We start from the raw sequence: 24,101 nt of genomic DNA on the forward strand, positions 1-24,101 counted from the left end.
AGGGAGAAATGGGCAAGGGAAGGGGAAAGGAAGTTGCTCTCACAGAGGGAGGCTGGAAAGAGTGTAAGGGAAAACAAAAACAACAACACAGCCAAGTAATGGGAAGTGAGAGATGGCCTCCCGCAACCGATGCCTCCGGGGTTTCTCTCGCTCGTTTTGGAAACTTTCCCTCTTTAGGCTCCAGGGCGGTGCACCTGCCTCTCTTGGCTGAGCGGGAGGAGCGAGCCTGGGGCAGGCTGGGAAAGTCTTGCCTGGAGAGCCTCCGCCCTGGCGGGGTGGTGGGGAGACTGCAGGGAGGAGTCATGGGGCGAGAAACGGAAAGACTACATCTCCCAGGCCTCCATGCATTCCAGCTGGAGTCCTAGGGCTCCGAGTGCTCCCCAGTTTCCGTAGGGAAGCGCCAGGCTACCGCAGCTATTGTGCGTAGCGATATCGCCCTCCCCTTCCCTCTCGGCTGTCTAGGGAGGAAGGCTACGTTTCAATTACCGCCAGGGCTTAACCCCTCCGACGCCTAACAGGACAGCAGGCCGGCTCCCTTGGACCAGGAAGAACTCTCAGGAGCAAGAACAGTTTGGTAACGCAATCCCAGGGTGCGTGGAAGACAGTTGAAGAAGGAGCCCGAGTGTTGGGGATCGGCGCAAAGGTTCGCTAGGGCGGGGCGGGAGCTCTGGCTTTAAGAAGGGGGAGGGGATAGTGCAATCAGGGTTGCCCGCGGAGTTCAGCAAAGGAAATCTTCAGTTAGCTCGGAACAAGGAGCGGGGAGAGGAAGCTTCCAGTCCCAGCGTCCACCCCAGCCTCCACCCTGGGCGGGCCAAAGTGTCACGTTTGCAGTTGCTCAGGAAGTATCCCACTGGTCTCCGGAGGCAGGCTGGGCTGCCTGTCTGGGGAGGCAATGCCTTGGGGGCATGCTGCTTGCTAGGCAGAACCCTTCCAGGATCGGACTGCATTAGTTAGGTCTCTGTGTCACCTGAAGCAATTGCCGGCTGCCTGCTTCCGGTGGAGACCAGCCAGTTCTACCCAGGAATCTCAAAGGAACAGGTACCTGTCCTCCAAAGGGAGGGAGGCTATGAGTTTCCCAGGCGGGTCCCACACTCAGTTCCCCCAATCTCCTTCCCCCTACTGTCCCGCTGATGCTCTTGGTCTTTGTGTCTTTCCTCGCTCCTTTCAGCCCTCGCCATCAGAACCATGGGGCATCCCCCGCTTGAGTTCAGCGACTGCTACCTGGACAGTCCCGATTTCCGCGAGAGGCTCAAGTGTTATGAGCAGGAGCTGGAGAGAACCAATAAATTCATTAAGGACGTGATCAAAGATGGCAACGCGCTTATCGGCGCAATGAGAAGTAAGTGGAAGGCTTTGGTGGATGAGCTAGTGGCTCTGGCCTTTAAGCTCTTCCACACCACAGGGGGAAGGGAGGTTTCAAAGTGCTTTCCAATTCAGTTCTCTGAGGCAAGTGGGTTTCCGAACACTTCGGAAGTGGGGTCAGTGGAAGGTGGTGGCTGTAATTAGAAGGCCTTGACCTTACAAGACTTGATCAGTACCTGTGCCAGGGACCTTCTTGCTCTGCAACTATCATTACTTGGCGGATTGTTGTTCTGAAGGGACAATTTGCCTGTACTGTTGGACATGTTTAGTACTCATGTGTACTATATATCTCTCTATCTATCTATATATTTGGGTAAGGGTATGGAGACTTTCAAGCTGACCAAGGAACTGCCCTAGCACCTTCTAAATAAGAGAGATTCGAAGCTGGCAGAACAAGTAATGGTTTTGTCCTGGCCTATGGTTGCTAACGAATGAAGGTTGGGGTAGTGAAAGAAAATTCCCTATATCAACCTGTTTTCTAAGGAAAGTTCCTTCGCCCCAGAGATTTTTTTTCTTTTAAGGTACTGAGCTATGGGGGAGCCTGGATGGCTCAGTTGGCTCAGGTTGTGATCCTGCGGTCCTGGGATAGAGCCCCACATTGGATTCCCTGCTCAGTGGGAAGCCTGCTTCTCCCTCTCCCAGTCCTCCTGCTTGTGTTCCCTCTCTCACTGCATCTCTCTCTCTCTGTGAAATGAATAAATAAAATCTTTTAAAAAAAGATACCACGAACACAAATTTAAAAAGAAAATAAGGGGGAGGGAGACAGGGAGAGGGTGGTGGGGTTATGGACATTGGGGAGGGTATGGGCTATGGTGAGTGCTGCGAAGTGTGTAAACCTGGCAATTCACAGACCTGTACCCCTGGGGCTAATAATACATTATATGTTAATTTAAAAAAATCCAAAAAAAAAATAAAAAAGAAAATAAGGCACTGAGCTATGGTTTTGGTCAGAGTCAGTGTAAGCTCAGAATTTTGGATGGCCTCACATGCCACTGAATTCTGCTTGGGGGTGAAACAAAGACCTGCCTAGTACCTGGCACAAGGAGCCCAGTCCCCAGAGAGCATACTTCGGGCTAGGCTTAAGGGCCACTGGTCTGAAGGAACCTCATCTAGCTTGGCTTTGCCAGTGGTCACAGCTGACGTCTGTGGGACCCTACCCCCCCTTCCCCACTGTGTGGAGTTTTTATTTCTGCTAGTTGGCAGAGGCTTGGAGTAAGAGAAAGAATAATAAACATTCCCAACAAGAGTGCAGGCGAGCCAGCCCTTTGCGCCAAAGTATATATATCCAGAAGAATGGAGGCTAGCGTTTGGGTGGAGTGATAATTTTTTCTCTTCTTGGCTGCAAAATGGTTTCAAAAAAGAAAGTCACTGCTCATATTCACTGGTAAATGTGTCCTGTCAGCTTATGACTTTGTTCGGAATGCATTTATCCCTGAAAAACTGTGTCTTAGTCCTGTGTGAGGACCTTCTTAAGGCAGATGGAGTCCATGAAGAGTGGGGAGAAAGGCTTGGTATTTTTGTGCAGCTCTTTTGATTTGCTCCTGGCAGGCCTGTGCTTTCACTGCCAGTGTTGTCTGCCCACTTTGGTCAGAATATATAAGTGGCCCACGTCCCCGCTGGTCATTTGATGGAGTCTGATTATTTAATTTTTTTTGGTCGTATTGTGGTCCAAACAAGAGCACACTCTCGGGAGCACCTGAAAGATGGGGAATTGGAAATGCTGGTCCTTAGAGGCATATAGGCTGGGCTTTGGGGTGTGTTGTCACTTAATAGAATTCACTGAGGGGTTAAAGATATGCAGGTTATGACACAAAACTAGTTAGACAGATTGAGCGTTCATTGAAATGAAAGGGGGAGAATGTTTGGATTTTTTAAAAAAATTTACTTAAACTGCTTGGTATATGTAGCTCCTCATAAACCCCAGAAAGGGGTGTGAAGTGTATGGTAAGCTGAAACTGTGCTAAAAAGTGACCAGCTGCAGAGAGATTAAGATTTTTAAGAGACAATAAACAGTTCAATAACACATTTGAGGAAGAGTAGATTTTTGTATGCTAAGGGCAAATAGTGGTTCTGACTCTTTCCTTCTCTGAAATGGAGACTGGTAAGAATCAGCAGTTATTAAGGCCTAAACCTTTGCAGATGGGTGGAAGATCCAAGAAAATATTTTGGCCCATGGGGCTTCTTGATATTCAGGGTGGTTTTCTGTTTCTGAATATACATAGAAAGCCAAAATAGGGCAGGGAGGAAGTAAAACCCAGCAGCTAACCCACACTCCATTTCTTTCCTTTAAGTTTGCATGATTCTAAAAACATGATTAGGTAGAAGCAAAGGCGGGATGTTTCCCACTCTCTTGACCACAGTAATGTTTATCCTCCCACTCCACTTCCTTACACAGTGCTAGCTTTTTCAGAATGAGTGGGGAAGCAAAACAAAGGTAAGCTTTTCTTTGTGTGAAGGAAACAGGAAAAAGAGAAGGCTGGAACTGGAGTTAGAAGACGTGGCTTTTCCATCTTGGGATAAGATGGCATAGATTGCTGACTTCATCTGTTAAATAGGGGTGATTATACCCACCTCACAGTGTTGTTGTGAGACTCAAAGGAGTTAATGGATTATGAAAGTGCTTTGTAAATGGAAACAGTCAAACATAGAAAGTTGTTGATAATGCGTCTTTAGGTTAATAATGTATCTGATGGTGAGTGTGTGTTTTTCAGTAGGTTTCTGAAGGGCAATGAATAAGCAGAGGTCGTTAGAAACATATTTTTTACTGTCATCTTATTGGAAAATGTCACTCCCTACATTGGCATGTCTCAGCAATTAATTTTGTCTTCATATGTGGGGATTCATTTTGGCATTTGGAGCCTGGCATGAAAGGCTGATTGTCAGAAAGAATGATTGACACCTTTCCCTTTAACTTACTCCGTTGACTAGAAAATCAAATGGCTAGTGTTTCTAGGAACCAATGAAACTTGGTGCATTGTGTTGCAAAAACTAGGTGCAGTTTTTTTTTTTTAAGTTGTTAGCCTAGGTGGAACTGGATTTCTGCGTTTATCCTGTTTGTGTCTGATTTTGTACAGAGCTCCAGATTAGGTTTAAGTCAACTTTGTGTGATGATTTATTCATTAAACATGGGTCCCTTTTGAACATTTAGGTTTACTTATCTGTCCTCAGAGGTAAATGATGTTATGAACAATACTCAACATGTCTCTCTTGGGGAAGTGGTTGATTACGCCCCTTTAAATGTGATCTATTTATAATGGTTGGAGTACAAGATGATGGTTATAACTTAAACTAATGGAAGATAAAAATACCATGACTCTGAAAGGTGAACATATTGCTTGCTTTTCTGTTTGTCCTTTGGTTTTCTGTTGGCAGCTTTGGCCCCTGATGTTGTTTGAATATTTTCTAAGCACGCAGGCTAGGAATTATTCAGAACAAGTGATGTGGCTCCTGCTTATATCACAAGGCAACATGATACATCTAATAAATGTTATATATAGTTCAGTGAACACATACCATTCATTCAGGAAATGCCTGTGCACATACTGTATTCAGGCTGCCGTGCTCAGGGCTGTCACAAATGTGGCAGTCTTTGTAACAATGGATCCTGCCCTCAGAGAGTTCCTAGACTAGTAGGAGAGAAAAGACATGGGTAAAGATGATTATCAGGTAAAGATCACTATCACTATCACTATCTACCCTATCAGATGTGGGTAGAGGTCACTATCAGTGGATGTGGATCCTAGCCATAAGAATGGAACAGGTGGATATCATGGCACATGAAGACCAGCAGGAGAGCTCATTTCTTGGTGAGAGGGCAAGGGAAAGGAAAGAAGGAAGTGGCATTGGAATTTGTCCGAATTCATACTTATTGCTTGTTTAACTGTTCCCAGTGCCAGGCATTGAAATATTATAACAGCCTTATGAGGTAAGGATGATTTTTCCCATTGTATAGATGAAGAAACTGAAGTTCAGAGGTGCTAAATAACTTTTTCAACAAATAAGGGCAAGAGTCTGATTTAGAACCCAGACCTGAGTCTGAAGGCCTTGCTTATTTTACTATGTTGCTCTGTATTCAGGATGAGGTATTTCATGTAGTAGAAATGACCCAGGGGATGTAAAGGGACAGCAGATAATTCAAGTCATCTGCAATGGATAGGTCGCAGGAAGGGCGTTTTGGGGAGATGAAGTTGGAATGGCAGGTTGAGGCCTTACTGTGCAGGGACCTGTTAAGTACTTCAGATTTTTCTTGATAGAGGGAGGGAGTATTAAAAATGTTTTTGGTAGGAGAGAAGCATGATTTGAGCTATGCTTCAGGAAGATTCATCTGATAGTGATGTGTGAGGTGAGCAATTCCACACAAACATTTGTGACTTTTCAGAAGTTATTTGGCAGCTTTAAATTCCCTTTTTTAAAAGATTTATTTGTTTATTTGAGAGAGGGAGGAGGGGCAGAGGAGAGACAGTCTTAAGCAGACTCCATGCTGAGTGGAGAGCCCAACATGGGCCTCCATCTCATGATCCTGAGATCACAACCTGAGCTAAAACCAAGAGTCCTTCACTTAAGTGGACTGTACCACCCAGGTGCCCCTAAATTCTCTTTGATATAGCTCATGGGTCAGCAGCAAATCTCTTCTGTAAAGGGCCATGTTTTAGGCTTTGCAGGCCATACAGTCTTGGTGGCAATTACTTAACTGCCATTGTTGTGAAAAAGCAATCATAGATAATATATACCTGGAATGAAAGTGGTTGTGTTTTAACACAACTTTATTTGTTGACATGGAAATATGAATTTCACTTAATTTTCACATGTCATGAAATATTCTTTTCAGCTGTTTAAAAATATAAAAACCATGTCACCTCAGCTAAGGGACAGAGGCATACAAAATAGGCAGCAGGTTGGGTTTGTCTCACTGGTAGCAGTTGGCAGACTTTTGATACAACTAGTTAACCTAAAAAAAAGCTAAATGGATTTTTATTGGTAAGGCAATGAAAATAGCTAATGGTAGCATTTCCAGCAACTAGGTTTACTTTGGTGTGCTGTTAACTATGCCTGATCCAGAGTTGGGGATCACAGCCTCAAGTGCTGTCAGAGGCCAAGGAGAAAATGGAAAAATTTAAAGCTGTTGGAAATGGGTTAATAGGGCTGGAATGATTGGGGTAAAATATAGCAGCCTCACCACATTCAAACGGCCTTTACTTTCTTCTTTTTTAAAAAATATGTGCTAACTAAGTAAAATACATTCACAGCCTATTTTTTTAAAGGTTTTTTATTTATTTGACAGAGATCCCAAGTAGGCAGAGAGGCAGGCAGAGAGAGAGAGAGGAGGAAGCAGGCTCCCTGCAGAGCAGAGAGCCCGATGTGGGGCTGATCCCAGGACCCTGGGATTATGACCTGAGCTAAAGGCAGCGGCTTTAACCCACTGAGCCACCCAGGCGCCCCTCACAGCCTATTTTTAATCAGGTCGCAACTCCTGAGCTAGATGATCTAACTCTATTAGTCTATGAGTCTTGGATGCTAATGTGCTAGGGAAATGAAAGGCAGTAGTCTCCAGATAGATATTTCTCCTGGGAAGCACTACTATGCACTGTTGGCATATGAGCGAAGGCAGAATGATAGTATAATGGGAAAAACCCTAGACATGAAGATTAGATTCTTGGATATGGTTCTATTACTAATGGGATCTGTGACCTTCATAAGTCATTTTGCTGGGGCCCCAGGTCTGCAGCTTTATAAAGGTAGGGTTGGGCAGTAAATCTGTAAGCTCACTTTCAGCTCTAACATTCCATGCCTTTTTTTTTTTTTTGTATTGCATATTGTAGTTTAATCATTTGGGAAAGGAATGACTAACCCAATAATAGGAAATTATTTTATTCCTACGTAAATGTTCACATTATTTTAGTGTACATGTCAGTATTTAAATAGAAACATTTAAACAAAAATTTTAGTCTTTCAAAAACCAAGGATAACATACTTTATGTACGTTTATATAAAGCAGATGTCAGAAAAAAAATAATTATATCACCAAGCCTACACATATACATGTATAGTCACACATACATAGGCTGTCTGGGACTAATTAAGACTTACGTTTTATAAGAATTCAAAAAAGGGGCCTCTGGTTAGCTTAGTCAGTAGAGCATGTGGTTCTTGATCTCAAGGTCATGAGTTTGAGCCCCATGTTAGGTGTACAGACTGCTTACAAAAATAAACAACAACATTAAAAAAATAAAAATATAAAAGATGCATTCTATTCTAAAAATGTACATGAAGTTGATAAAGTAGAAATCATGTAATTTGTATAGTTTTTATAACCTAGTCTTAAATTCTTTAAAAATGTCACTTTTTTATATTCTGTACTTATATTTTATACTTTTAAAGACCAGAGTTTTAGATGTTTACATTAAGGTGACCTTTTGGAGTATCTGTTTACCTCTTGCTTTGGCAACTGGGGCACCTATATGGTGAATGCTTTCCTGGAAGGTTGGATTGATTCCCTTTGTGAGGCAAATTTGATCTTGAATATCCTCAGTGGGGAGTCATCTCCAGCTTGACACAGAGAGAACCTGGTTGCTAGTTCCTGCTCTGTCACTAGCTTGCTGTATGATATTGAATAAGTATTTAGCTTTGTGAGCCTGAGTTTTCCCATTTGTAAAATTAGAGTTTTGGTCAGTAAGCCTTAGTGTTCCTCCTGGTTTTATCATTCTCTGTTTTCTGGGCTGCAGCTGTCTTGCTCATAGTCAAGCAGCCTAAATTGATTCTGTTATGAACTTTAGAGCCCATCACCTTTACTCTGGAAGAGCAGGCAAGGGGAAAATCAAACTGATATGTCCAGCATAACTAGATGACTTGAATCGTGCTAACTTCTCTGATTATCTTCTTGATGAATGCTTCCTGAAAGGTGTCACCCTGATGGCTTTTCATTCTGTCCTGAATAGCTCTGTAGTGAGAGAACCCAAAACTTTTAATTCCTTTGGGGTGGGTATAGTGTCATGCTGTGCAGGGAGGAGTTAGTGATGTAATATACATTCTCAGCAGATATCCTGTCATTATCTTGGTGATATTTAATTAGTGCCTTAGAACACATGGGGTTATTTTAAATACTCTCTGAAGTCAGATCAATGTAATGAGTATGTTATATGGTACTGTTATCAGTAGGTGTTAACCAGTGTCAAATAGAATTTGGTGGAGGCATTATTGCCATGTTCATTGAAGGCCCTCAGAACACCAGATTCCAAAGTCTAAAGTAGTTGGAGAGTAGTGATGTAGGGATTTGGGAGGAGAAATGAACCAAGCTTTAATAGTGATGAAGGAAATAGTGATGAAGGAAAGTTGCTTTTCAGCTTAATTTTTATAGCCTCACTTGTTAAAGCATAGCCACAGACTTGTTTATTCTGGCATCTGTTTCTCTAATCATTTACTATAGGAATTTTCTAAAGCCCATGAAGATCTAGAAGGAAATATGGTTTTCCAGGGGTGTACCCTGGAAATCTTGAGCTGATTTTTTTTTTTTTTTTTTTGCTAGTGGGATAGAGAACCCTCATGATGCTTGATTGGACTTGCATCAAGTACTAGAGCTTTGCACAATGTAAAGGCATTTCAATTAATTCAACATGGATTTGCTAAGCACTTGTATGTGTCAGGTACTATCTTGGAAATTGAGGGAATAATGGTGAATAAGGTCGCTATGCGCTCTCCATCTCTCCATCTCATCCACCTTTCATAAAACATCTGATTGCTCATTTAAATAGTTTAATTACAATTGTGAGAATAGCAATGAAAATTTCAGGGTACGATGTATATTCTATCTGATGTTACAAGGAGGGGTGTTGTGGGGGAGAAAAGGGAGTTAGACCACAGGGATGTAATTTCCCATAGGAAAAAGAATGAACTGAAAAAGGAAGAGTTCTTAAGTCAAAGCTACCTGTCTTACTACACTTGGTAGTTAATGGTCCTGGCTAATGGTAGTTAATAGACACATCAAGTGAGTGGAAACTTTCTCAGAAACAGACAGAGTATAGTACATCTCATGGAGTCTTCAGGGAAAATCTGAAGTACCTACTATCTCCTTTTATAAATATATTACAATTTTTTTGATTGGTAACACATTAACATGGTACAAAATTCAAAATGTACAAAAGGCTAAACCTTCTGCCTCCTCTTATGTCCCATTTCCCCAGTTCTCCACCCTAGCAGCAACAACAGGTAGCTGTTTGTTTATTCTTTACCCCATTGCTTCTTTTAACTTCTGTTTCCTCAGGAGTGTGTTTCATTGTAGGCAAATTTCCAGCCATACTGGGGCAAGATATCCTTAAAATTGTGTTTGGAGGGAATGGTAGATTAAATACCTCAGAAAATTGACTCTGTGAACGCAAAGAGGACACTGGAAAAAATTGTCAAAATTAACTTTCAGAACTCTGGAAATTAACCAAAAGGCTTGCAACAATCTAAAGAGTGTTTACTGATGAAAAGATGTTGAACCTTTGTAGCAGCAGGGTTTGTGGCATTTTAACTTAAACTGTCTCCTTTCCCCTTCTCCACAGTTTCAGGGTAACCTTGAAAACCAACAGCCTTATAACCACATTAGCTGTGGAAACCAGTCCTTTTAACATCTGGGGGCGTGGGGGGAAGACTGGGTTTGTAGCTCCTCAGGAACTCACATACCCAGAGTATTGTCACTATTTAACCTGTCTCAAAGCTACCTAGAAAATCCCATTAATAGGGCTTCTCTTTACTTCACCTGACATAGGGCTAGCTCAGTGAGAAAAATTCTATCCCTAGGGTGTTTAACATTACAGCTGCCTGAGACTGCAGTACCCGTAGGGCAAGCAAGAGCCTGGGCAAAAACATGAAAGGAAGAAATGGGGAAATGAGATACCCACTGGGGGTTTTGGTAAACTCTGACATATTCCTGAAGATCTAGAAGGCCACATGCATGTTCTTTTCTAGGCTGTTTGTGTGCCTAGAAAAGACCTCTGGGGGCTCTAATTTTCCCCCTATGCTTGAACTTGAGGCAAAGTTGTAAACTACCTGGCTGAGTGTTGAGGGAATGTCCCAACATACACACAGAGCTCCTTGGCAAAATGTGGCAGTCTTAGTTGTTCAAGTCATTTAAGAAGATATCTGAAGTCACTAGCTGGCCACTAAGCTAACCAAGCAGAGAGTCAGTGGCAAGGAATGCAAGGAATACAAGCATTACAGACATAGTCCGAGAAAGACACTAAACAAAGCAACAGCAACAACAATAATAACAGGACAACAATAGCAACAAAACCTGGGGGTCAAGATCTGATTTCCAGAGGTACCACATTATATTGTTTAAAACACCCGATTTTCAAAAAAATTAATCAGGCATGCCCAAAAAATTATGGCCTCTATGCAGGGAAAAAAGCAGTCAGTAGAGACTGTCCCTGGTGTGGCCTAAATGTTGGAATTTAGACAAGAAATTAAAATCAGCTAATATAATCAAAGAAATAAAGGAAACCATGTTTAAAGATTTAAAGGAATGCATGAGAACAATGTATTAACAGACACTGCAAAGAAATAAAAATTGTAAAGAGGAACAAGAGAAATTCTGGAATTGAAAAGTAAAATAGCTGAAGTGAAAAATTCAGTAGCAGATTTGAGCTAGCAGAAGAAAGAGCAAGGAACTTGAAGATAAATCAATTGAGATTATCTGGTCTGAGCAAAAAGAGAGAAAAAAATGAAGAAAAATGAACAGAGCCCCAGACACTGGGACATAATCGAAACCGTGGAACACCAATAACATACACATTATGGAAGTCTCAGGAGAAGATAGATTGAAAGGAGCATAAAGAATATTTGAAAAAATAATGGCCCCAAACTTCCCAAATTTGATGAACAACACTAATCTCCAGGTTCAGGAAGCTCAAAAAAACTCAACATAGGAGAAACTCAAGGAGAGCCATATCTAGATATGTTATAGTTAAATAGCTGGAAACCAAAGACAGAGAGAATCTTGAAAGAAGCAAGAGAAAAATAACCGGGTTCCTTATAAGATTAAAAGCGACCTTATCAAGAACCATGGAGACCAGGAGCCAGCCCTGGTGAAATTCAAAGTGCTGAAAGAAAAATAATATCAACTAAGAATTCTGTATTCATGAAAACCATCCTTCCTCCTTCAAAAACAAGGGAAAAATTAAGACATTCTCAGGTAAACAAAACCAAAAACTGAGAATTTGTCACTAGGAGATCTGCCCTGTGAGAAATACTAATGGGAATCCTTCAGGATGGAATGAAAGAATGATGAATGGTAACTCAAATCTGTACAAAATATAAAGAGTATCAGTACATGTAACTATATATGAAGGTATAAAAGATAGTCTTTTAGTAACTCCTTTTTTCCTACCCTATTTAAATGACAACTGCATAATGCAGTATTTACAAAGCTGTGTTAATGAGCTTATAATACATAAAGATGCAATACATATGGCAATACAGCACAGAGGGGTATGGGGGGGAAGGAAATAATTATACTGGCACCATGTTTCTATATGCTTTCTAAATTAAGTTAAAATTAATCTGAACTTGATTTTTTAAAAAATAAGATGGTAATTATAATCCTGAGGTCAGCCACTAATAAAATAACTAAAAAAATACTGAAAGAAACAAGGGAATTAAAATAGTACAATAGACAATATTTAACAAGGAAGAAGGTAGTAATGGAGGAAGAGAGGAAACAAGATATATAGAAAATAAATGGTAAACATAAATCCTGCCTATCTGTAATTAGGTGTGAATGGAATACACACTGCAGTAGAAAGGCAGGAATTAGTAAAATGGATAAATTGATTAAAACATGTACTGTCTTTAAGAGTTACATTTTGGGGGCGCATGGGTGGCTCACTGGGTTAAGCCTCTGCCTTCAGCTCAGGTCATGATCTCAGGATCCTGGGATTGAGCCCTGCATTGGGCTCTCTGCTTAGCAGGGAGCCTGCTTCTCCTGCTCTCTCTGCCTGCCTCTCTGCCTACTTGGGCTCTCTCTGTCAAATAAATAAATAAAATCTTAAAAAAAAAAAAGAGTTACATTTTGGATTCAGAGACACAAATGGTTGAGAATAAAAGGATGGAAAAATATTCCAAGCAAACAGTAACCAAAGAGAGTTGTGGTGGCTATACTAATATCAGACAACATAGATTTTTTAAAAAACGATTTTGTTTATTTACTTGAGAGAGAGAGAGAGCAAGCAGAGGGAGAGGGGCGAGCAGATTCTGTGCTGAATGTGGAACCCGAAGTGGGGTCCAGGCTCAGGATCCGGAGATAATGACCTGAGCTAAAACCAAGTCAGATGCTTAACTGACTGAGCCACCAGGTGCCCCCAGACAACAGAGATTTCAAGACAAAGTACTTTTGACATAAAAAGAAAAATATTTTATAATGGTAAACACAGTCCATATATCACAGTCCATATATCAGGAAGATACAAAATTATAAACATATGCACCTGACAACAGAGCTCCACAATACATGAAATGACAGTGGCCGAACTGAAGAGAGAAATAGATACTCTGAAGATAGTAGTTGGAGACTTCAGTATTCTACTTTCAATAAAGGCTAGATTAACTAGACAGAGATTAACAAGGAAATAGAAGAGTTGAACAATACTATAAACCAACTAGTCCTCTTTCAGACATTTGTAGAACACTACATGACAAAGGTAGATACACATTCTTCTCAAGTGCACATGGAACATTTTTCAGGATAGACCTTCTGCTAGGCCACAAAACATGCATATGTATATTTATTCACATGAAGTATATTCTCTAGCTCTAGGTGAATGAAATTATTAATAACAAAAGGATATTTAGGCAGTTCACAAATATGTGGAAATTAATATCACAATCAAAATGTGTGATTAACATCACACATTGGGCCAAAGAAATCATAATGGCAATTAGAAAATACTTTGGAATGAATAAAAATGAAAACACAACATGCTAGAAATTCGGGGATGCAGGAAAATTGGTGCTTAGAGGAAAATTTATAGCTTTAAACACCTACATTAGAAAAGAAGAAAGATCACAATTCAGTAATCTAACCTTCCACATTAAGTTACTAGAAGAAGAACAAACTAATCCCAAAGAAAGTAGAAGGCATGAAAAGATAAATATAAAGTGGAATTAAATGAAATAACGAATAGGAAGCCATGAGACAATTAAAAAAATCATAAGTTGATTTTTAAAAAGACCAACACCATTGAGAAATCATTAGCTAGACTGACAAAGAGAAAAGATAGAAGGTTTGACTTATTAAAAGCAGGAATGAAGGAGGGGACACTACCAAACCTGCAAAAAATAAAAAAAATAAAGGGAATACTATAAATAACTTTATGCCAATAAATTATGTAATTTAGATGAGATGGTCAAATTTCCAGGAAGACACAGACTACCAAAAATTGACTTCACAATAAATGGAAAATCTGTAGAGACCTATAACAAGTATAGACATTGAATTAGTAATCAAAATACTATCCACAAAGAAAAGCCCAGGCCTAGCTCGTTTCACGGGTAAATTCTTCCAAACATTTAAGTAAAAATTAATACCCATCCTTTGCAAACTCTTTCAAAAGAGAGAGAACACTTCTTAACATATTCTCTGAGGCCAGTAGTAGCCTGATCATAAAACCAGATATCACAAGAAAATAAAATTATAGACCAAATTCCCTTAATAGTATAGAAACAAATGTCCTCAACAAAATACTAGGAAACCAAATCCAGCAACACGTGAAAAGGATTATATACCATAATCAATTGGAATTTATTTCAGGAATCCAAAGATAGTTTAGCATCTGAAAATCAGTGTAATAAGGTAATACACCAAATAATTGGAATAAGAGAAAAAAATATAATAGGTACAGATATATTTTCTTAAAGACTTCTATTTTTTTATTGGAGAGGGAAAACGAGTGAGAGAGAGAGCATGAGAACATGAACTGGGGGAAGGGCAGAGGGAGAGAGAGAAGCAGACTCCCTGCTGAGCAGGGAGCCCAATGCAGAGCTCCATCCCAGGGTTTCCCCCTCCCCCGCCCGATCATGACCTGAGCTGAAGGCAGATGCTTAACCAACTGAGCCACCCAGGTGCCTCGATATGATACAGCTATTTTAAAAACCTTATTATGTTGAAAACATTAAACTAGGTATAACAGGTTAGTGGTTGTCTAGGGCTGGGGGAGAGGGTGGGGATGTATTATGACTGTTAATAGGCAAAGGATTTCTGTATGGGGTTGTAAAATTTTCTAATACTAGATTGTGATGATAGTTGTACAACTCTGTGACTATACTAAACCCCACTTAATTGAACACTTTAATGAGTGAGTTTTATGATATATGAGTTACATCTTAAGGATATTTTTTCCCACATTGTGCATGTGAAACAGAGGTGCTTGGCTTATAGTCCTACATTTGCTTTTGGTTCTTATAGAATAACAGACCTGGAAGGTTTTTTTAGAAAACTTAATATCCACTCTGTTGAGTTTATGTCTAGGGAAAAAGAAGCCAAAGGAGAGAACTGACTCCTTCAGGGACCTGGAGTTGGCATCCAAACGGGAACCAGAGTCAGATTTTCCATTCTAAGATTCTTTTTGTACTGTACTTTAAAGCAGGTATCTTGCATTAAAACTGTCTGGATATTTTTTACTGGGGTTGGGGGTACTTTTGTTTGAAATGACCCAGTTGGCAGGAAAGAACTGGACCCGAAGTAAATTTCCTTTCATTCCCTTCCCCCATCCTACCATCATGGCTGGGATTTAAAGGTTTCCCTGTTAAGCAGACTAGCCTCAATTTAATTATGATGTGATTGTGTTTTCTGTCTTTTGTCATAGAAGAATGGCTGTACCTTCTGATGGTGTGATGCCTGTCCTCTTTGTTTCCTTCCCTAAGAGCCTACACCAGCTGGTTTGGCAGTTCTAGAGGCCTCCCCTTTTCTCTGCTCATTTATTGATGTTTTTGGCAAAAGCAGCTGCTTTTTTTGTAGTGGGTAGTGTATAATTGGGAAATATGTGGCATTACTAAAGGGTGACAAAGTCCTCCCTTCATATTATTTTTATCGTAAGGCAGCATGAGGTTTCTTCTAAGTGACAAGCAGTAGGCCCCACAGTATAGTACCATATTAGGAACTTAAAGGCAGTTCTTTGCAAAAGGTTTTCATTAAGGATTTCCCAGAAATAGGATGGCCACATTTCAGCTTCCAATTCTCTTTCCAGAGCCAGGCTGTCGTGGAAAAGTCTTTCCGTGTGATTGGAAAAATATGTATTATGCATGTGGCAGTTGATAGCTCGGGACTAATCCCCAGTTCATCCACCCTGAATTCATTAGGTGGGGGGAGGGCAATGAGTAACAAGCCAGCCATCAAGGTGTTTTATTGCTGCCCCTTACAACTTTTGTTTAGAGCAGGGGAAAAAACTCCAAAGGGAGTTGTAAAGAGAATGTCCTTATCACCACTGTCACCATGCTGAATTTCTCTTGCTTTTAACACGGGAGATATTGATATCTCTTTGTATTTGGTTTGTCTGGAGAGATTTGTCTTCTAGAATCCATACCCATGCCTAGTGTTTCAGGATTTATGGGAATGATTGTTCTGTTATGGCACTAAATAGGAAAGCAGAAGGTAATCAGTGTGCTAATTGGGTAAGAGCTCTGCCAGGGATTGTATGGTTGCACTAGGAGAAAGGAAGGGGAGGGAAAGCTGGGGCTTCATGGCATTTTGTTTGCTTTTCCTTTGTGAAAAGCAGTTGCTGTTCATTTCCTTTTCTTTTTTTTTTTAAGATTTTATTTATTTATTTGACAGACAGAGATCACAAGTAGGCAGAGAGGCAGGCAGAGAGAGAGAGGAGAAAGTAAGCTCCCCAAGGAGCAGAGAGCCTGATGTGGGGCTCGATCCCAGGACCCTGGGATCATGACCCGAGCTGAAGGCAGAGGCTTTTAACCCACTGAGCAATCCAGGCGCCCCTTCATTTCCTTTTCTTTTTGACTAATGCACACTGTCTTGCTGGAAATGGACGCATAGTGTTCCAGGGGCCCTTCAGAGAACATTTAACTCTTTCATATTTCAGATGAGGAAGCAAACTTAAGAGGGGATGTTCCTTGTCCAAGATCATGGAGCCAGTTGGTCAGAGAATCAGAACTGGAACACAGTAACCAGTCCCCGCTCCTGGGCTCTGTGCAGTATCACCGTGCCTCACAAAACAGTCTTTACTCTTCACAGCCTCTTCGCTGAGCCTGTGATTATTTTTCAGAATCACTTTCAGATTGTGAAAGAAAAGACTTGCTTTCTCTTTAGTGCCTTTTGCCAAGAATGTACCTTCAGTGTTGGCCTGAAGACAGCCATGCGTTTCAGAGTTCTGCAGGAATGGAGTAGGGGAAGGAAGGTTCAGGAAGGCTAAAGTTACTGCTGTACTTTTTCTAGTTGGTGCTTGCCTAGCTTGATGAAGCAGAAGATCAAGAGAACAATCTCTCATAATAGAATTCTCCTCCAGATATGTGGAATTTAGAGAATCCAGTCATGAATGAGGAAGAAGTAATTCTACTACAGATTGGGTTGTTTCAGGTATGGTGAAATTTGTGCTGGGCAATGACAAGACTGAGATCTGTGAATGTGATCTTACTCAGGTTGACCGATTACCTGGATGTGGATATAGATATAGGCCTAAACTGTGAGTATAGATATGGGTATAAATTAACATTTGCAGAGTACTTTATAGCATACAAGGCACTTTTAAAAAATATTTTATTTTTTTATTTGACAGAGAGAGATAGAGAGAAAGACAGTGAGAGAGGGAACACAAGCAGGGGGAGTGGGAGAGGGAGAAGCAGGCTTCTCGTTGAGCTGGGAGCCCAATGTGGGGCTCGATCCCAGGACCCTGAGATCACGACCTGAGCCAAAGGCAGCCATTTAACTGAGTGAGCCACCCAGGCGCCCCTACAAGGCACTTTTACCTATATTATGTAGCTTAATCTGGGAAGGTAAATATTTTTATTTTCATTTTATAGATGAGGAAACTAAGGCTTAGAGAGCTGAAGTATTTTCCCACTGCTAGTCAGTCATAGGGCTAAGCCTTAGATTCTCTGAGTCATCTGTTTGCTGTTCCACATTGCTTTTATTCCCTTTAATGATGATAGAGAATCTAAGTGCTATTGAGAGGAATGGATAGTTTAGAAAGAACCAATGTGAAGAAGAGATATGTCGCCTTCTGTAGAGAAACAGGAGTGGCCACCAGAATGCGTGTACAGGGAAGCAGCCATTAAGAAGCTGGAGAAGAGCTGTAAAGAAGTGGGTAGCTGGCAGGATTGATGGCCCAGAGCTTGTGGTAGAGTTTCTGGCATCATCAACCAACTGTGTGCCATTCTGGGAAGGATGCTGTGAAGAAGACAGTCTAGACCAGGGTAGAGGTCTTTAAAGGAGAATTCTCTGAAGCCAATGCAGGTGGTTAAAAAGAATTGAAGATGCCTCATACTGATGATGGGGGAGGGGGAGGCCCTGGGCAACATTCGTTACAGATTTGGGATGTAAAATGAAGCTTAAAATAGGGAATTCATTAATAAAGAAGGAAGGTGGATATTTTAATAGGGCCACTTAGTTTACTATTATAGAGGTTTCATGAGTGGTACAGATATTATTTAGTCCAAGTTATGTGAATGTTGACTTTCCAGGCTAATACAGATCTTGTTCAAAAGCAGTTTTTCATCCTTAGATGGAGTTGTGTGTTTGCCCTGATAGCATACATAACAACACTTCATAAAAATAATGGAAATAAAACATCTTTCTTAGTATTTTTCAGTTTGCCTCTTTTACCTATGATTTCAATTTGATCTTTACAGCAACTGGAAGAGCTAATCAGGCAGGGTATTATTAGCATTCCTCTTTATACGGGTGAAGTGACCAAGGGCAAATAACTGTCTCTCAGTTTTATAGATGAGGAAATTGAAATTCGGAGAAGTTATTTGCTCAGAGTTACTCAGCTAATGTGTGGCAAATTGGGGTCCAAACCCTGATTTTCTGGCTCTTGAGGGCTTCAGATTTTATTCTGTATTCCCATGGATTCTCTGTAGAATGGAGTCAGTGGTTCTGCCTTATGGGGTGGGATTGGGAAATCCATGTGTCTGGGCTTTCTTGTACGGTCTCTTGCTAGGGGGTGGGGGGGTACCAGATTCTCCCTGATGTGTGTCCCAGCTTTGGCTCGGCTTTGTATGCAGCCCTCTTCTGCTCCTTTTTTTTTTTTTTAAAGATTTTATTTATTTGACAGAGAGAGAGAAATTAGAAGTAGGCAGAGAGTGAGGGGGAAGCAGGCTCCCTGCTGAGCAGAGAGCCCGATGTGGGCCTCGATCCCAGGACCCTGAGATCATGACCTGAACCGAAGGCAGAGGCTTAACCCACTGAGCCACCCAGGCACCTCACCTCTTCTGCTCCTTGAGCCTGCCCTTCCAACACCGTTTCTTTGTGTATCTCGCTATCTGTCAAATTCTTACTGTTCACTCTTTTGTGTTGCCCATTGCCAGCTCTCATCTCCTGCCTTCTGGATCATAGGAAACTCTCTTAGAAACCTTCCCTTACTGTGCCTTGTTTGTATGCCTCACCACCTCTTTCTGCTCTGATGACTTGCCTGCCACCCTCCAAATTGGGATTTAAAGTCTTTGGGCCCCTCCCTCAAGCCATGTGTTAGGCAGCCCCCATTCAAAGGAGATCATAAAGATCCCAGGGTGTGCCATGGTGATATTTAGGACCAATCCTTTGCCTCTTTCTTACTCCCGTGCCTTTAATCAGTTTCTGTTTCCATGGTAATATGACAATAATCGGCGTGTTTCCTGGGCAAAGCCCATTATAAAGATTTCCTTTGCAGCAGGCCATTTTGCCCTGACCCGTGTCTGGCATGATTACCAAAGTTATTGCTGTTGTTTGGTCAGGTCTAACAAGTCCAGCAGGATCTGGCTGATTAAAGCACTGAACCAGTCACTGGGCAAGGAGGTACTTGCTGGGCAGGTCTTTTTTCTAGGGAGAATTCTTTTATCTCAGTAGCAGTCTCATCCTGAAGGAGTTAGTATTCCTCTTTAGGGCTGGCTTTCCCAAAGTATGGCCCTCCAGGAGCTTCTGGGTGTTCGTGAAGGCTTTGGACAATTGTGGCTTTAATGTTTCTTATGGGGTGCTGTCTGAATTTCTGCACCAGACAAGAATTAATAATGTGATGTTTATTTATTTTTTAAAAGATTTTATTTATTTAATTGACAGAGAGAGACACACAGCGAGGGAGGGAACACAAGCAGGGGGCGTGGGAGAGGGAGAAGCAGGCCTCCCGCTGAGCGGGGAGAAAGATATAGGGCTCTATCCCAGGACCCTGGGATCACATGCTGAACTGAAGGCAGACGCCTAATGACTGAGCCACCCAGGAGCCCCAGTAACATGATGTTTAATTAAAGGAAAAAAGTATCATTCGACTGGCATGACAGAAGTCACTCTGGTCTCTCTATTGGATTAGCAAAGACTTTTGTTTTCTAATGGTGACAAGTAAAAATAGGTGGAATGGATACTCACAGGCATCGTATGCTTCCAAGTGTTTTGTAGGCTCTGACTTTAAGAATAAGTGATTGAGGGAAACCTTCTAGCCTTCTGCCTTTGCTCTTTGCTCCTTCTTAGAAGTCCTGGGCTGAAGGGAGAGAGGATAAGAAATTACTTGATTTCTTAGAGAGGTCTCCTTGCTCTGTTTACATAAAAGCAAGGGTCAGCATACTATTGCTCATGGACCAAATCTTACCCACCGCCTATATATATATAAATAATATCTATTTTTGTAAATTACATTTTATTGGCATAGAGCCATACCCACTTGTTTATATATTGCCCAAGGCTGCTTTTGTGCTAAAATGGCAGAGATAATATAGCCCTCGGTAACTAAAATAGTCTGTGTAACATTTGGCTATTGTTGGTTAGGGTAAGACATGAGTTCTTTGAAAATCCCTTGGCCCTTTTAGTTTTTGTCCAGCTTCATCTGGGTTTGTGTAGAGAGGTGTATAAGGAAGTGGTTTTAGAAAGAGCCTCCTTCCTAATATACAATGAAGGCTTAGAATCCATATGGTGCTGCTAGGTGTTTTTGTTTGTGTGTTTGTTTGAATGGGTAAAAGCCGCCATCATTAGTGACACATTCCTGATGCCTAGCCCAGGGCCTGACTCAATCTCAGTTCTAGTCTCAAGAAACTATCATCCAGGGTTTTTGCTTTCCTCAGTGACCAGTCAGAAGCACATTGCTTCTCCAGTACAGAAATTGATCATCTTTCAGTGTTTGGCCATGAACCCCTGTTTCCTCCTATTAGAGACCATCATTGGTCTCTATTCCCCTGAATAGTTTGTATGCATTTGTTGATTTTGAATTTTGAACTGGTATATTAAGCCCTAAGGTGTAATCTATGGCTTTGCTAGAAGGGAAATGCATGATTTCTGATATATTATTTGTCATAAAATAATAGGAATCTTTTCTTCACCTTGATCGATTTGGGAACTTCCAATTCATTAAAGGGGCCAGATAGCAGTTACCTTGGTAGTTAGCAATGAAGGTGACAGGACAGGGACCACAAAAGTCACAACTAGGCATGCTGCTCAGTCAGGCTTTCTCCAACTGGTCAAATATCATTTCAGAGGTCCAAAGAAATGGAATGTTACGAACACAGGTACCTCTCAGCATTCATGGTTTTTATTTATTCCTTGTGATTAATTGGTATGATTTTGGCATTTTGGTATGATTTAATATAAATTTTAACAGCATGGCAATTGCTAGATGTGATTTCATGTTACTTGTGGTACTGCTACTGTAATGGAATAGTCTGGCTTCTAAAACCTAGTTTTAGAGAATAACCACAAGATCCCCTATATAAGTAAGGCGATCAGAATTACAGTGTTAGAAGAGGTCTGGAAGGTCATGGAGTCAACAACAGTTCTGTTTTCCAGGTACCTAACTCAACCAAAACAGATGAGAGCTAGAAAAGGAATGGATTTAGATTGTTGCCTTAGTAATGTTTTCCATCATTAACTTCTGTCCTTTTGGGAGCACTGGGTACCAGTTTGTTAGGGAAAATATAACTTTTGGATCCCAGGGCTTTAATTAAGTCTTCTATTTTTTTTTTCCAGCCATACCTAAAGGACACTTGGGACTAAAGTAGTTAAAGATATGCTTTTGCTTGAGGTTATATTACTGAGCTTGGGTTTCAACATATTCTCTGTCTAGGAAATAGAGTTTATTAGCAAAGAATGACACAGTGAGGCTTAGCACAGTAGCTTGATGTTTTGGGAATCAGCATTGGCCTTCTAGGCACATAGACCTGGGTTAAAATTCCATAGTTGCCTTTGATTAGTTGGGTGGCATTTGGCAAACTATCAGCCTCTTAAAGTCTCAGTTTTCTCAACCATAAATGGAGATTGTAATACCAAGCTTGGTCCTTGAGTGTATTAATGAAATAAGATACTTAAAAGTAACATGCTTTTAATAAATGTTAAGATCTGCTAAGTATTTTTTAAAAACATATTTGTGGCAATGCTTGTGCCATAAATAAAGTTAGATTGTAGTAATCAACAACTTGGTTGGAGTTTGGATACGGGCCATTAATTGAGAATTCAGGAATACGTTTTACAAAGAGAACAAAGGAACATGAGTCATAGAGCTTTTTATCAGCCCCAATGACAGTAAAAGTAGGGACTGATCAGAAAGCCTTCTGATATAGCATATAAAAGCAATTTCACTCACGAGGAAGGTACCGTGTGCCTGATCTTGGTCTCCTTTTCTATAGTAATCATTTGAGAAAGATTTGCATTGCTATTTACAGTGCTGTTGGGTGTCGTATTTTTGTTACAGTTTACGGGCACTGAGAAAGGGAACGTACTTTAGGTCTGGTCAAAATGCCTAACATAGTGCCTGGCCCTCAGGATTCTCTAAGTATTCTATTTGAATGAATACTGAGAGCCATTTTACAACAGGTAAATTGAGACAAAGAACAGTTAAGTGGCTTATGCAAGGATTAACACAGAAATTGTGGCCTTGTCCCTACTGGGACCTAGTCTCACGGATCCTTCCCTTTCCAGTCTCTCTTCCCTCTTGCACCATGCATATCATGCAGTATAAAGTAAAGGGATTTCCTTTCCCCTCACCAGCTGGTGATTAGCTCCTACCTAAATTAGGAGAGTGGGTTAAAAATGCAGTGAGAATGTTATATGGCAATTCAAAGTACAGTGTTTTATCTAGAATTTCATAGTTGTGAAATTGCAACAAATAGGGAGGACCCTTTTTTGTCTATATAATCAAAGAAGAGGTTGAACAAAGGGGCCTATGTAAGAGTATGGAGAAGGATGGGTGTCATGGCATGGATTTTATAGGTGTTGACTTTGAAGAAAAGTATGGTAACAGTGATATGTGAATATCAGTATAAAGGGTATATCTCATTCTACAGCCTTGAATCCTTGGATCTGACTACATTCCTCAGGGACATGGCATTGATTAAAGTGAGTTATTCTGATAGAGCCACAGGGTAGGGCTAATGTACATTAATAAAACTGTGTATAGAAATCCTCTTTCTGAATATACAGACATCCTCAGTTTCTAGAAAGCTGGCCCCTTTTTGAACTCCTCACTGTGCCCCAATTGTTGCAGAAGTAATTTGGAAACCCCAGCAGAAATACACAGAGTCTGTTACACAGTGCCTAAACAAGTTGGAGAGGTATAATTTCACATTCGATGGCAGGCTGTTTTTGTCTTTTCCTCTTCCTTTGCTTCCTGTCCGTTTTTGAGTCACCGCAGAGGCTCTTTCCTTCCTTTTTATTTTTTCCTTTTTGAAGATTTTTTAAAAAATTGAAATATAGTGGACACACAATGTTACATCAGTTTCGGTTGTACAACATAGTGATTCAGCTTCTCTATATGTTATGCTGTGTTCATCACAACCGTAGCTATAATTTGTCACCATACAATGTTATAACAATATAATTGACTAGATTCCCTATCCTGTACCTTCCATAACCTATACTTATTTATTCCATAACTAGACGTCTCTATCTTCCACTCCCCTTCATCCATTTTGACCATACTCTTCCCTTCTCCCCTCTGGCAACTGTTACTTTGCTCTCCATATTTGTAAGTCTGATTCCGCTTTTTAAAAAATTTGTTTTCCTTTTTAGATTCCACATATGAGTGAAATCATACAGTATTTGTCTTTCTATGACTAACTTCTTTCACTTAGCATAATACCCTCCAGGTCTAGCCATGTTGCTGCAAATGGCAAGATCTCATCCTTTTTTATGGTTATGTAATATTCCATCACAAATATATACCACATTTTCTTTATCCATTCATCCATTGATGGATGTTTAGATTATATCCATATATTGGCTGTTGTATGCTGCAGAGTTGTAATGCTGTTGTATGTATGTTGTAATGCTGCAGAGAACACGTGGGTGCCTATGTCTTTTTGAATTAGTGTTTTCATTTTCTTCTGATATATACCCAGAAATGGAATTGCTGGATAAAATGACAGTTCTGTTTTTAGCTTCTTGAGGAGCCTCCATTTGTTTTCCATAGTGGCTGTACAAAATTACATTTCTACCAGCAGTGTATTCCTTTTTTCCCACATCCTTGCCAACACTTGTTATTTCTCATCTTTTTGATAATAGTCACTCTGACAGGTATAAGGTGATATCTCACTGTGGCTTTGATTTGTATTTCCTTGATGGATAGGGATGTTTAGAATCTTTT

The 24,101-nt window shown here is 40.7% G+C and overlaps 1 protein-coding gene across 4 annotated transcripts in view; it reads left to right on the forward strand.

Annotated features, from left to right (window-relative positions):
* The first annotated feature begins 350 nt into the window (after positions 1–350).
* OPHN1 (oligophrenin 1) overlaps positions 351–24,101 on the forward strand; it is a 510,840-nt gene continuing 487,089 nt past the window's right edge. The window contains exons 1-2 of one of the 4 annotated variants that reach the window (XM_032845576.1): positions 351–643; positions 1,169–1,339. In XM_032845576.1, the coding sequence (XP_032701467.1) occupies positions 1,186–1,339 (154 nt within the window). In that variant the 5' untranslated portion in view covers positions 351–643; positions 1,169–1,185. Of the gene's footprint in view, positions 644–699; positions 1,039–1,168; positions 1,340–24,101 lie in introns of those variants that run through there. The other 3 variants (XM_032845578.1, XM_032845577.1, XM_032845579.1) reach the window with 3 other exon arrangements.

Source organism: Lontra canadensis, unplaced genomic scaffold (genome assembly GCF_010015895.1).
Source record: "Lontra canadensis isolate GAN:19392208 unplaced genomic scaffold, GSC_riverotter_1.0 scaffold166, whole genome shotgun sequence".
NCBI lineage: Eukaryota > Metazoa > Chordata > Mammalia > Carnivora > Mustelidae > Lontra > Lontra canadensis.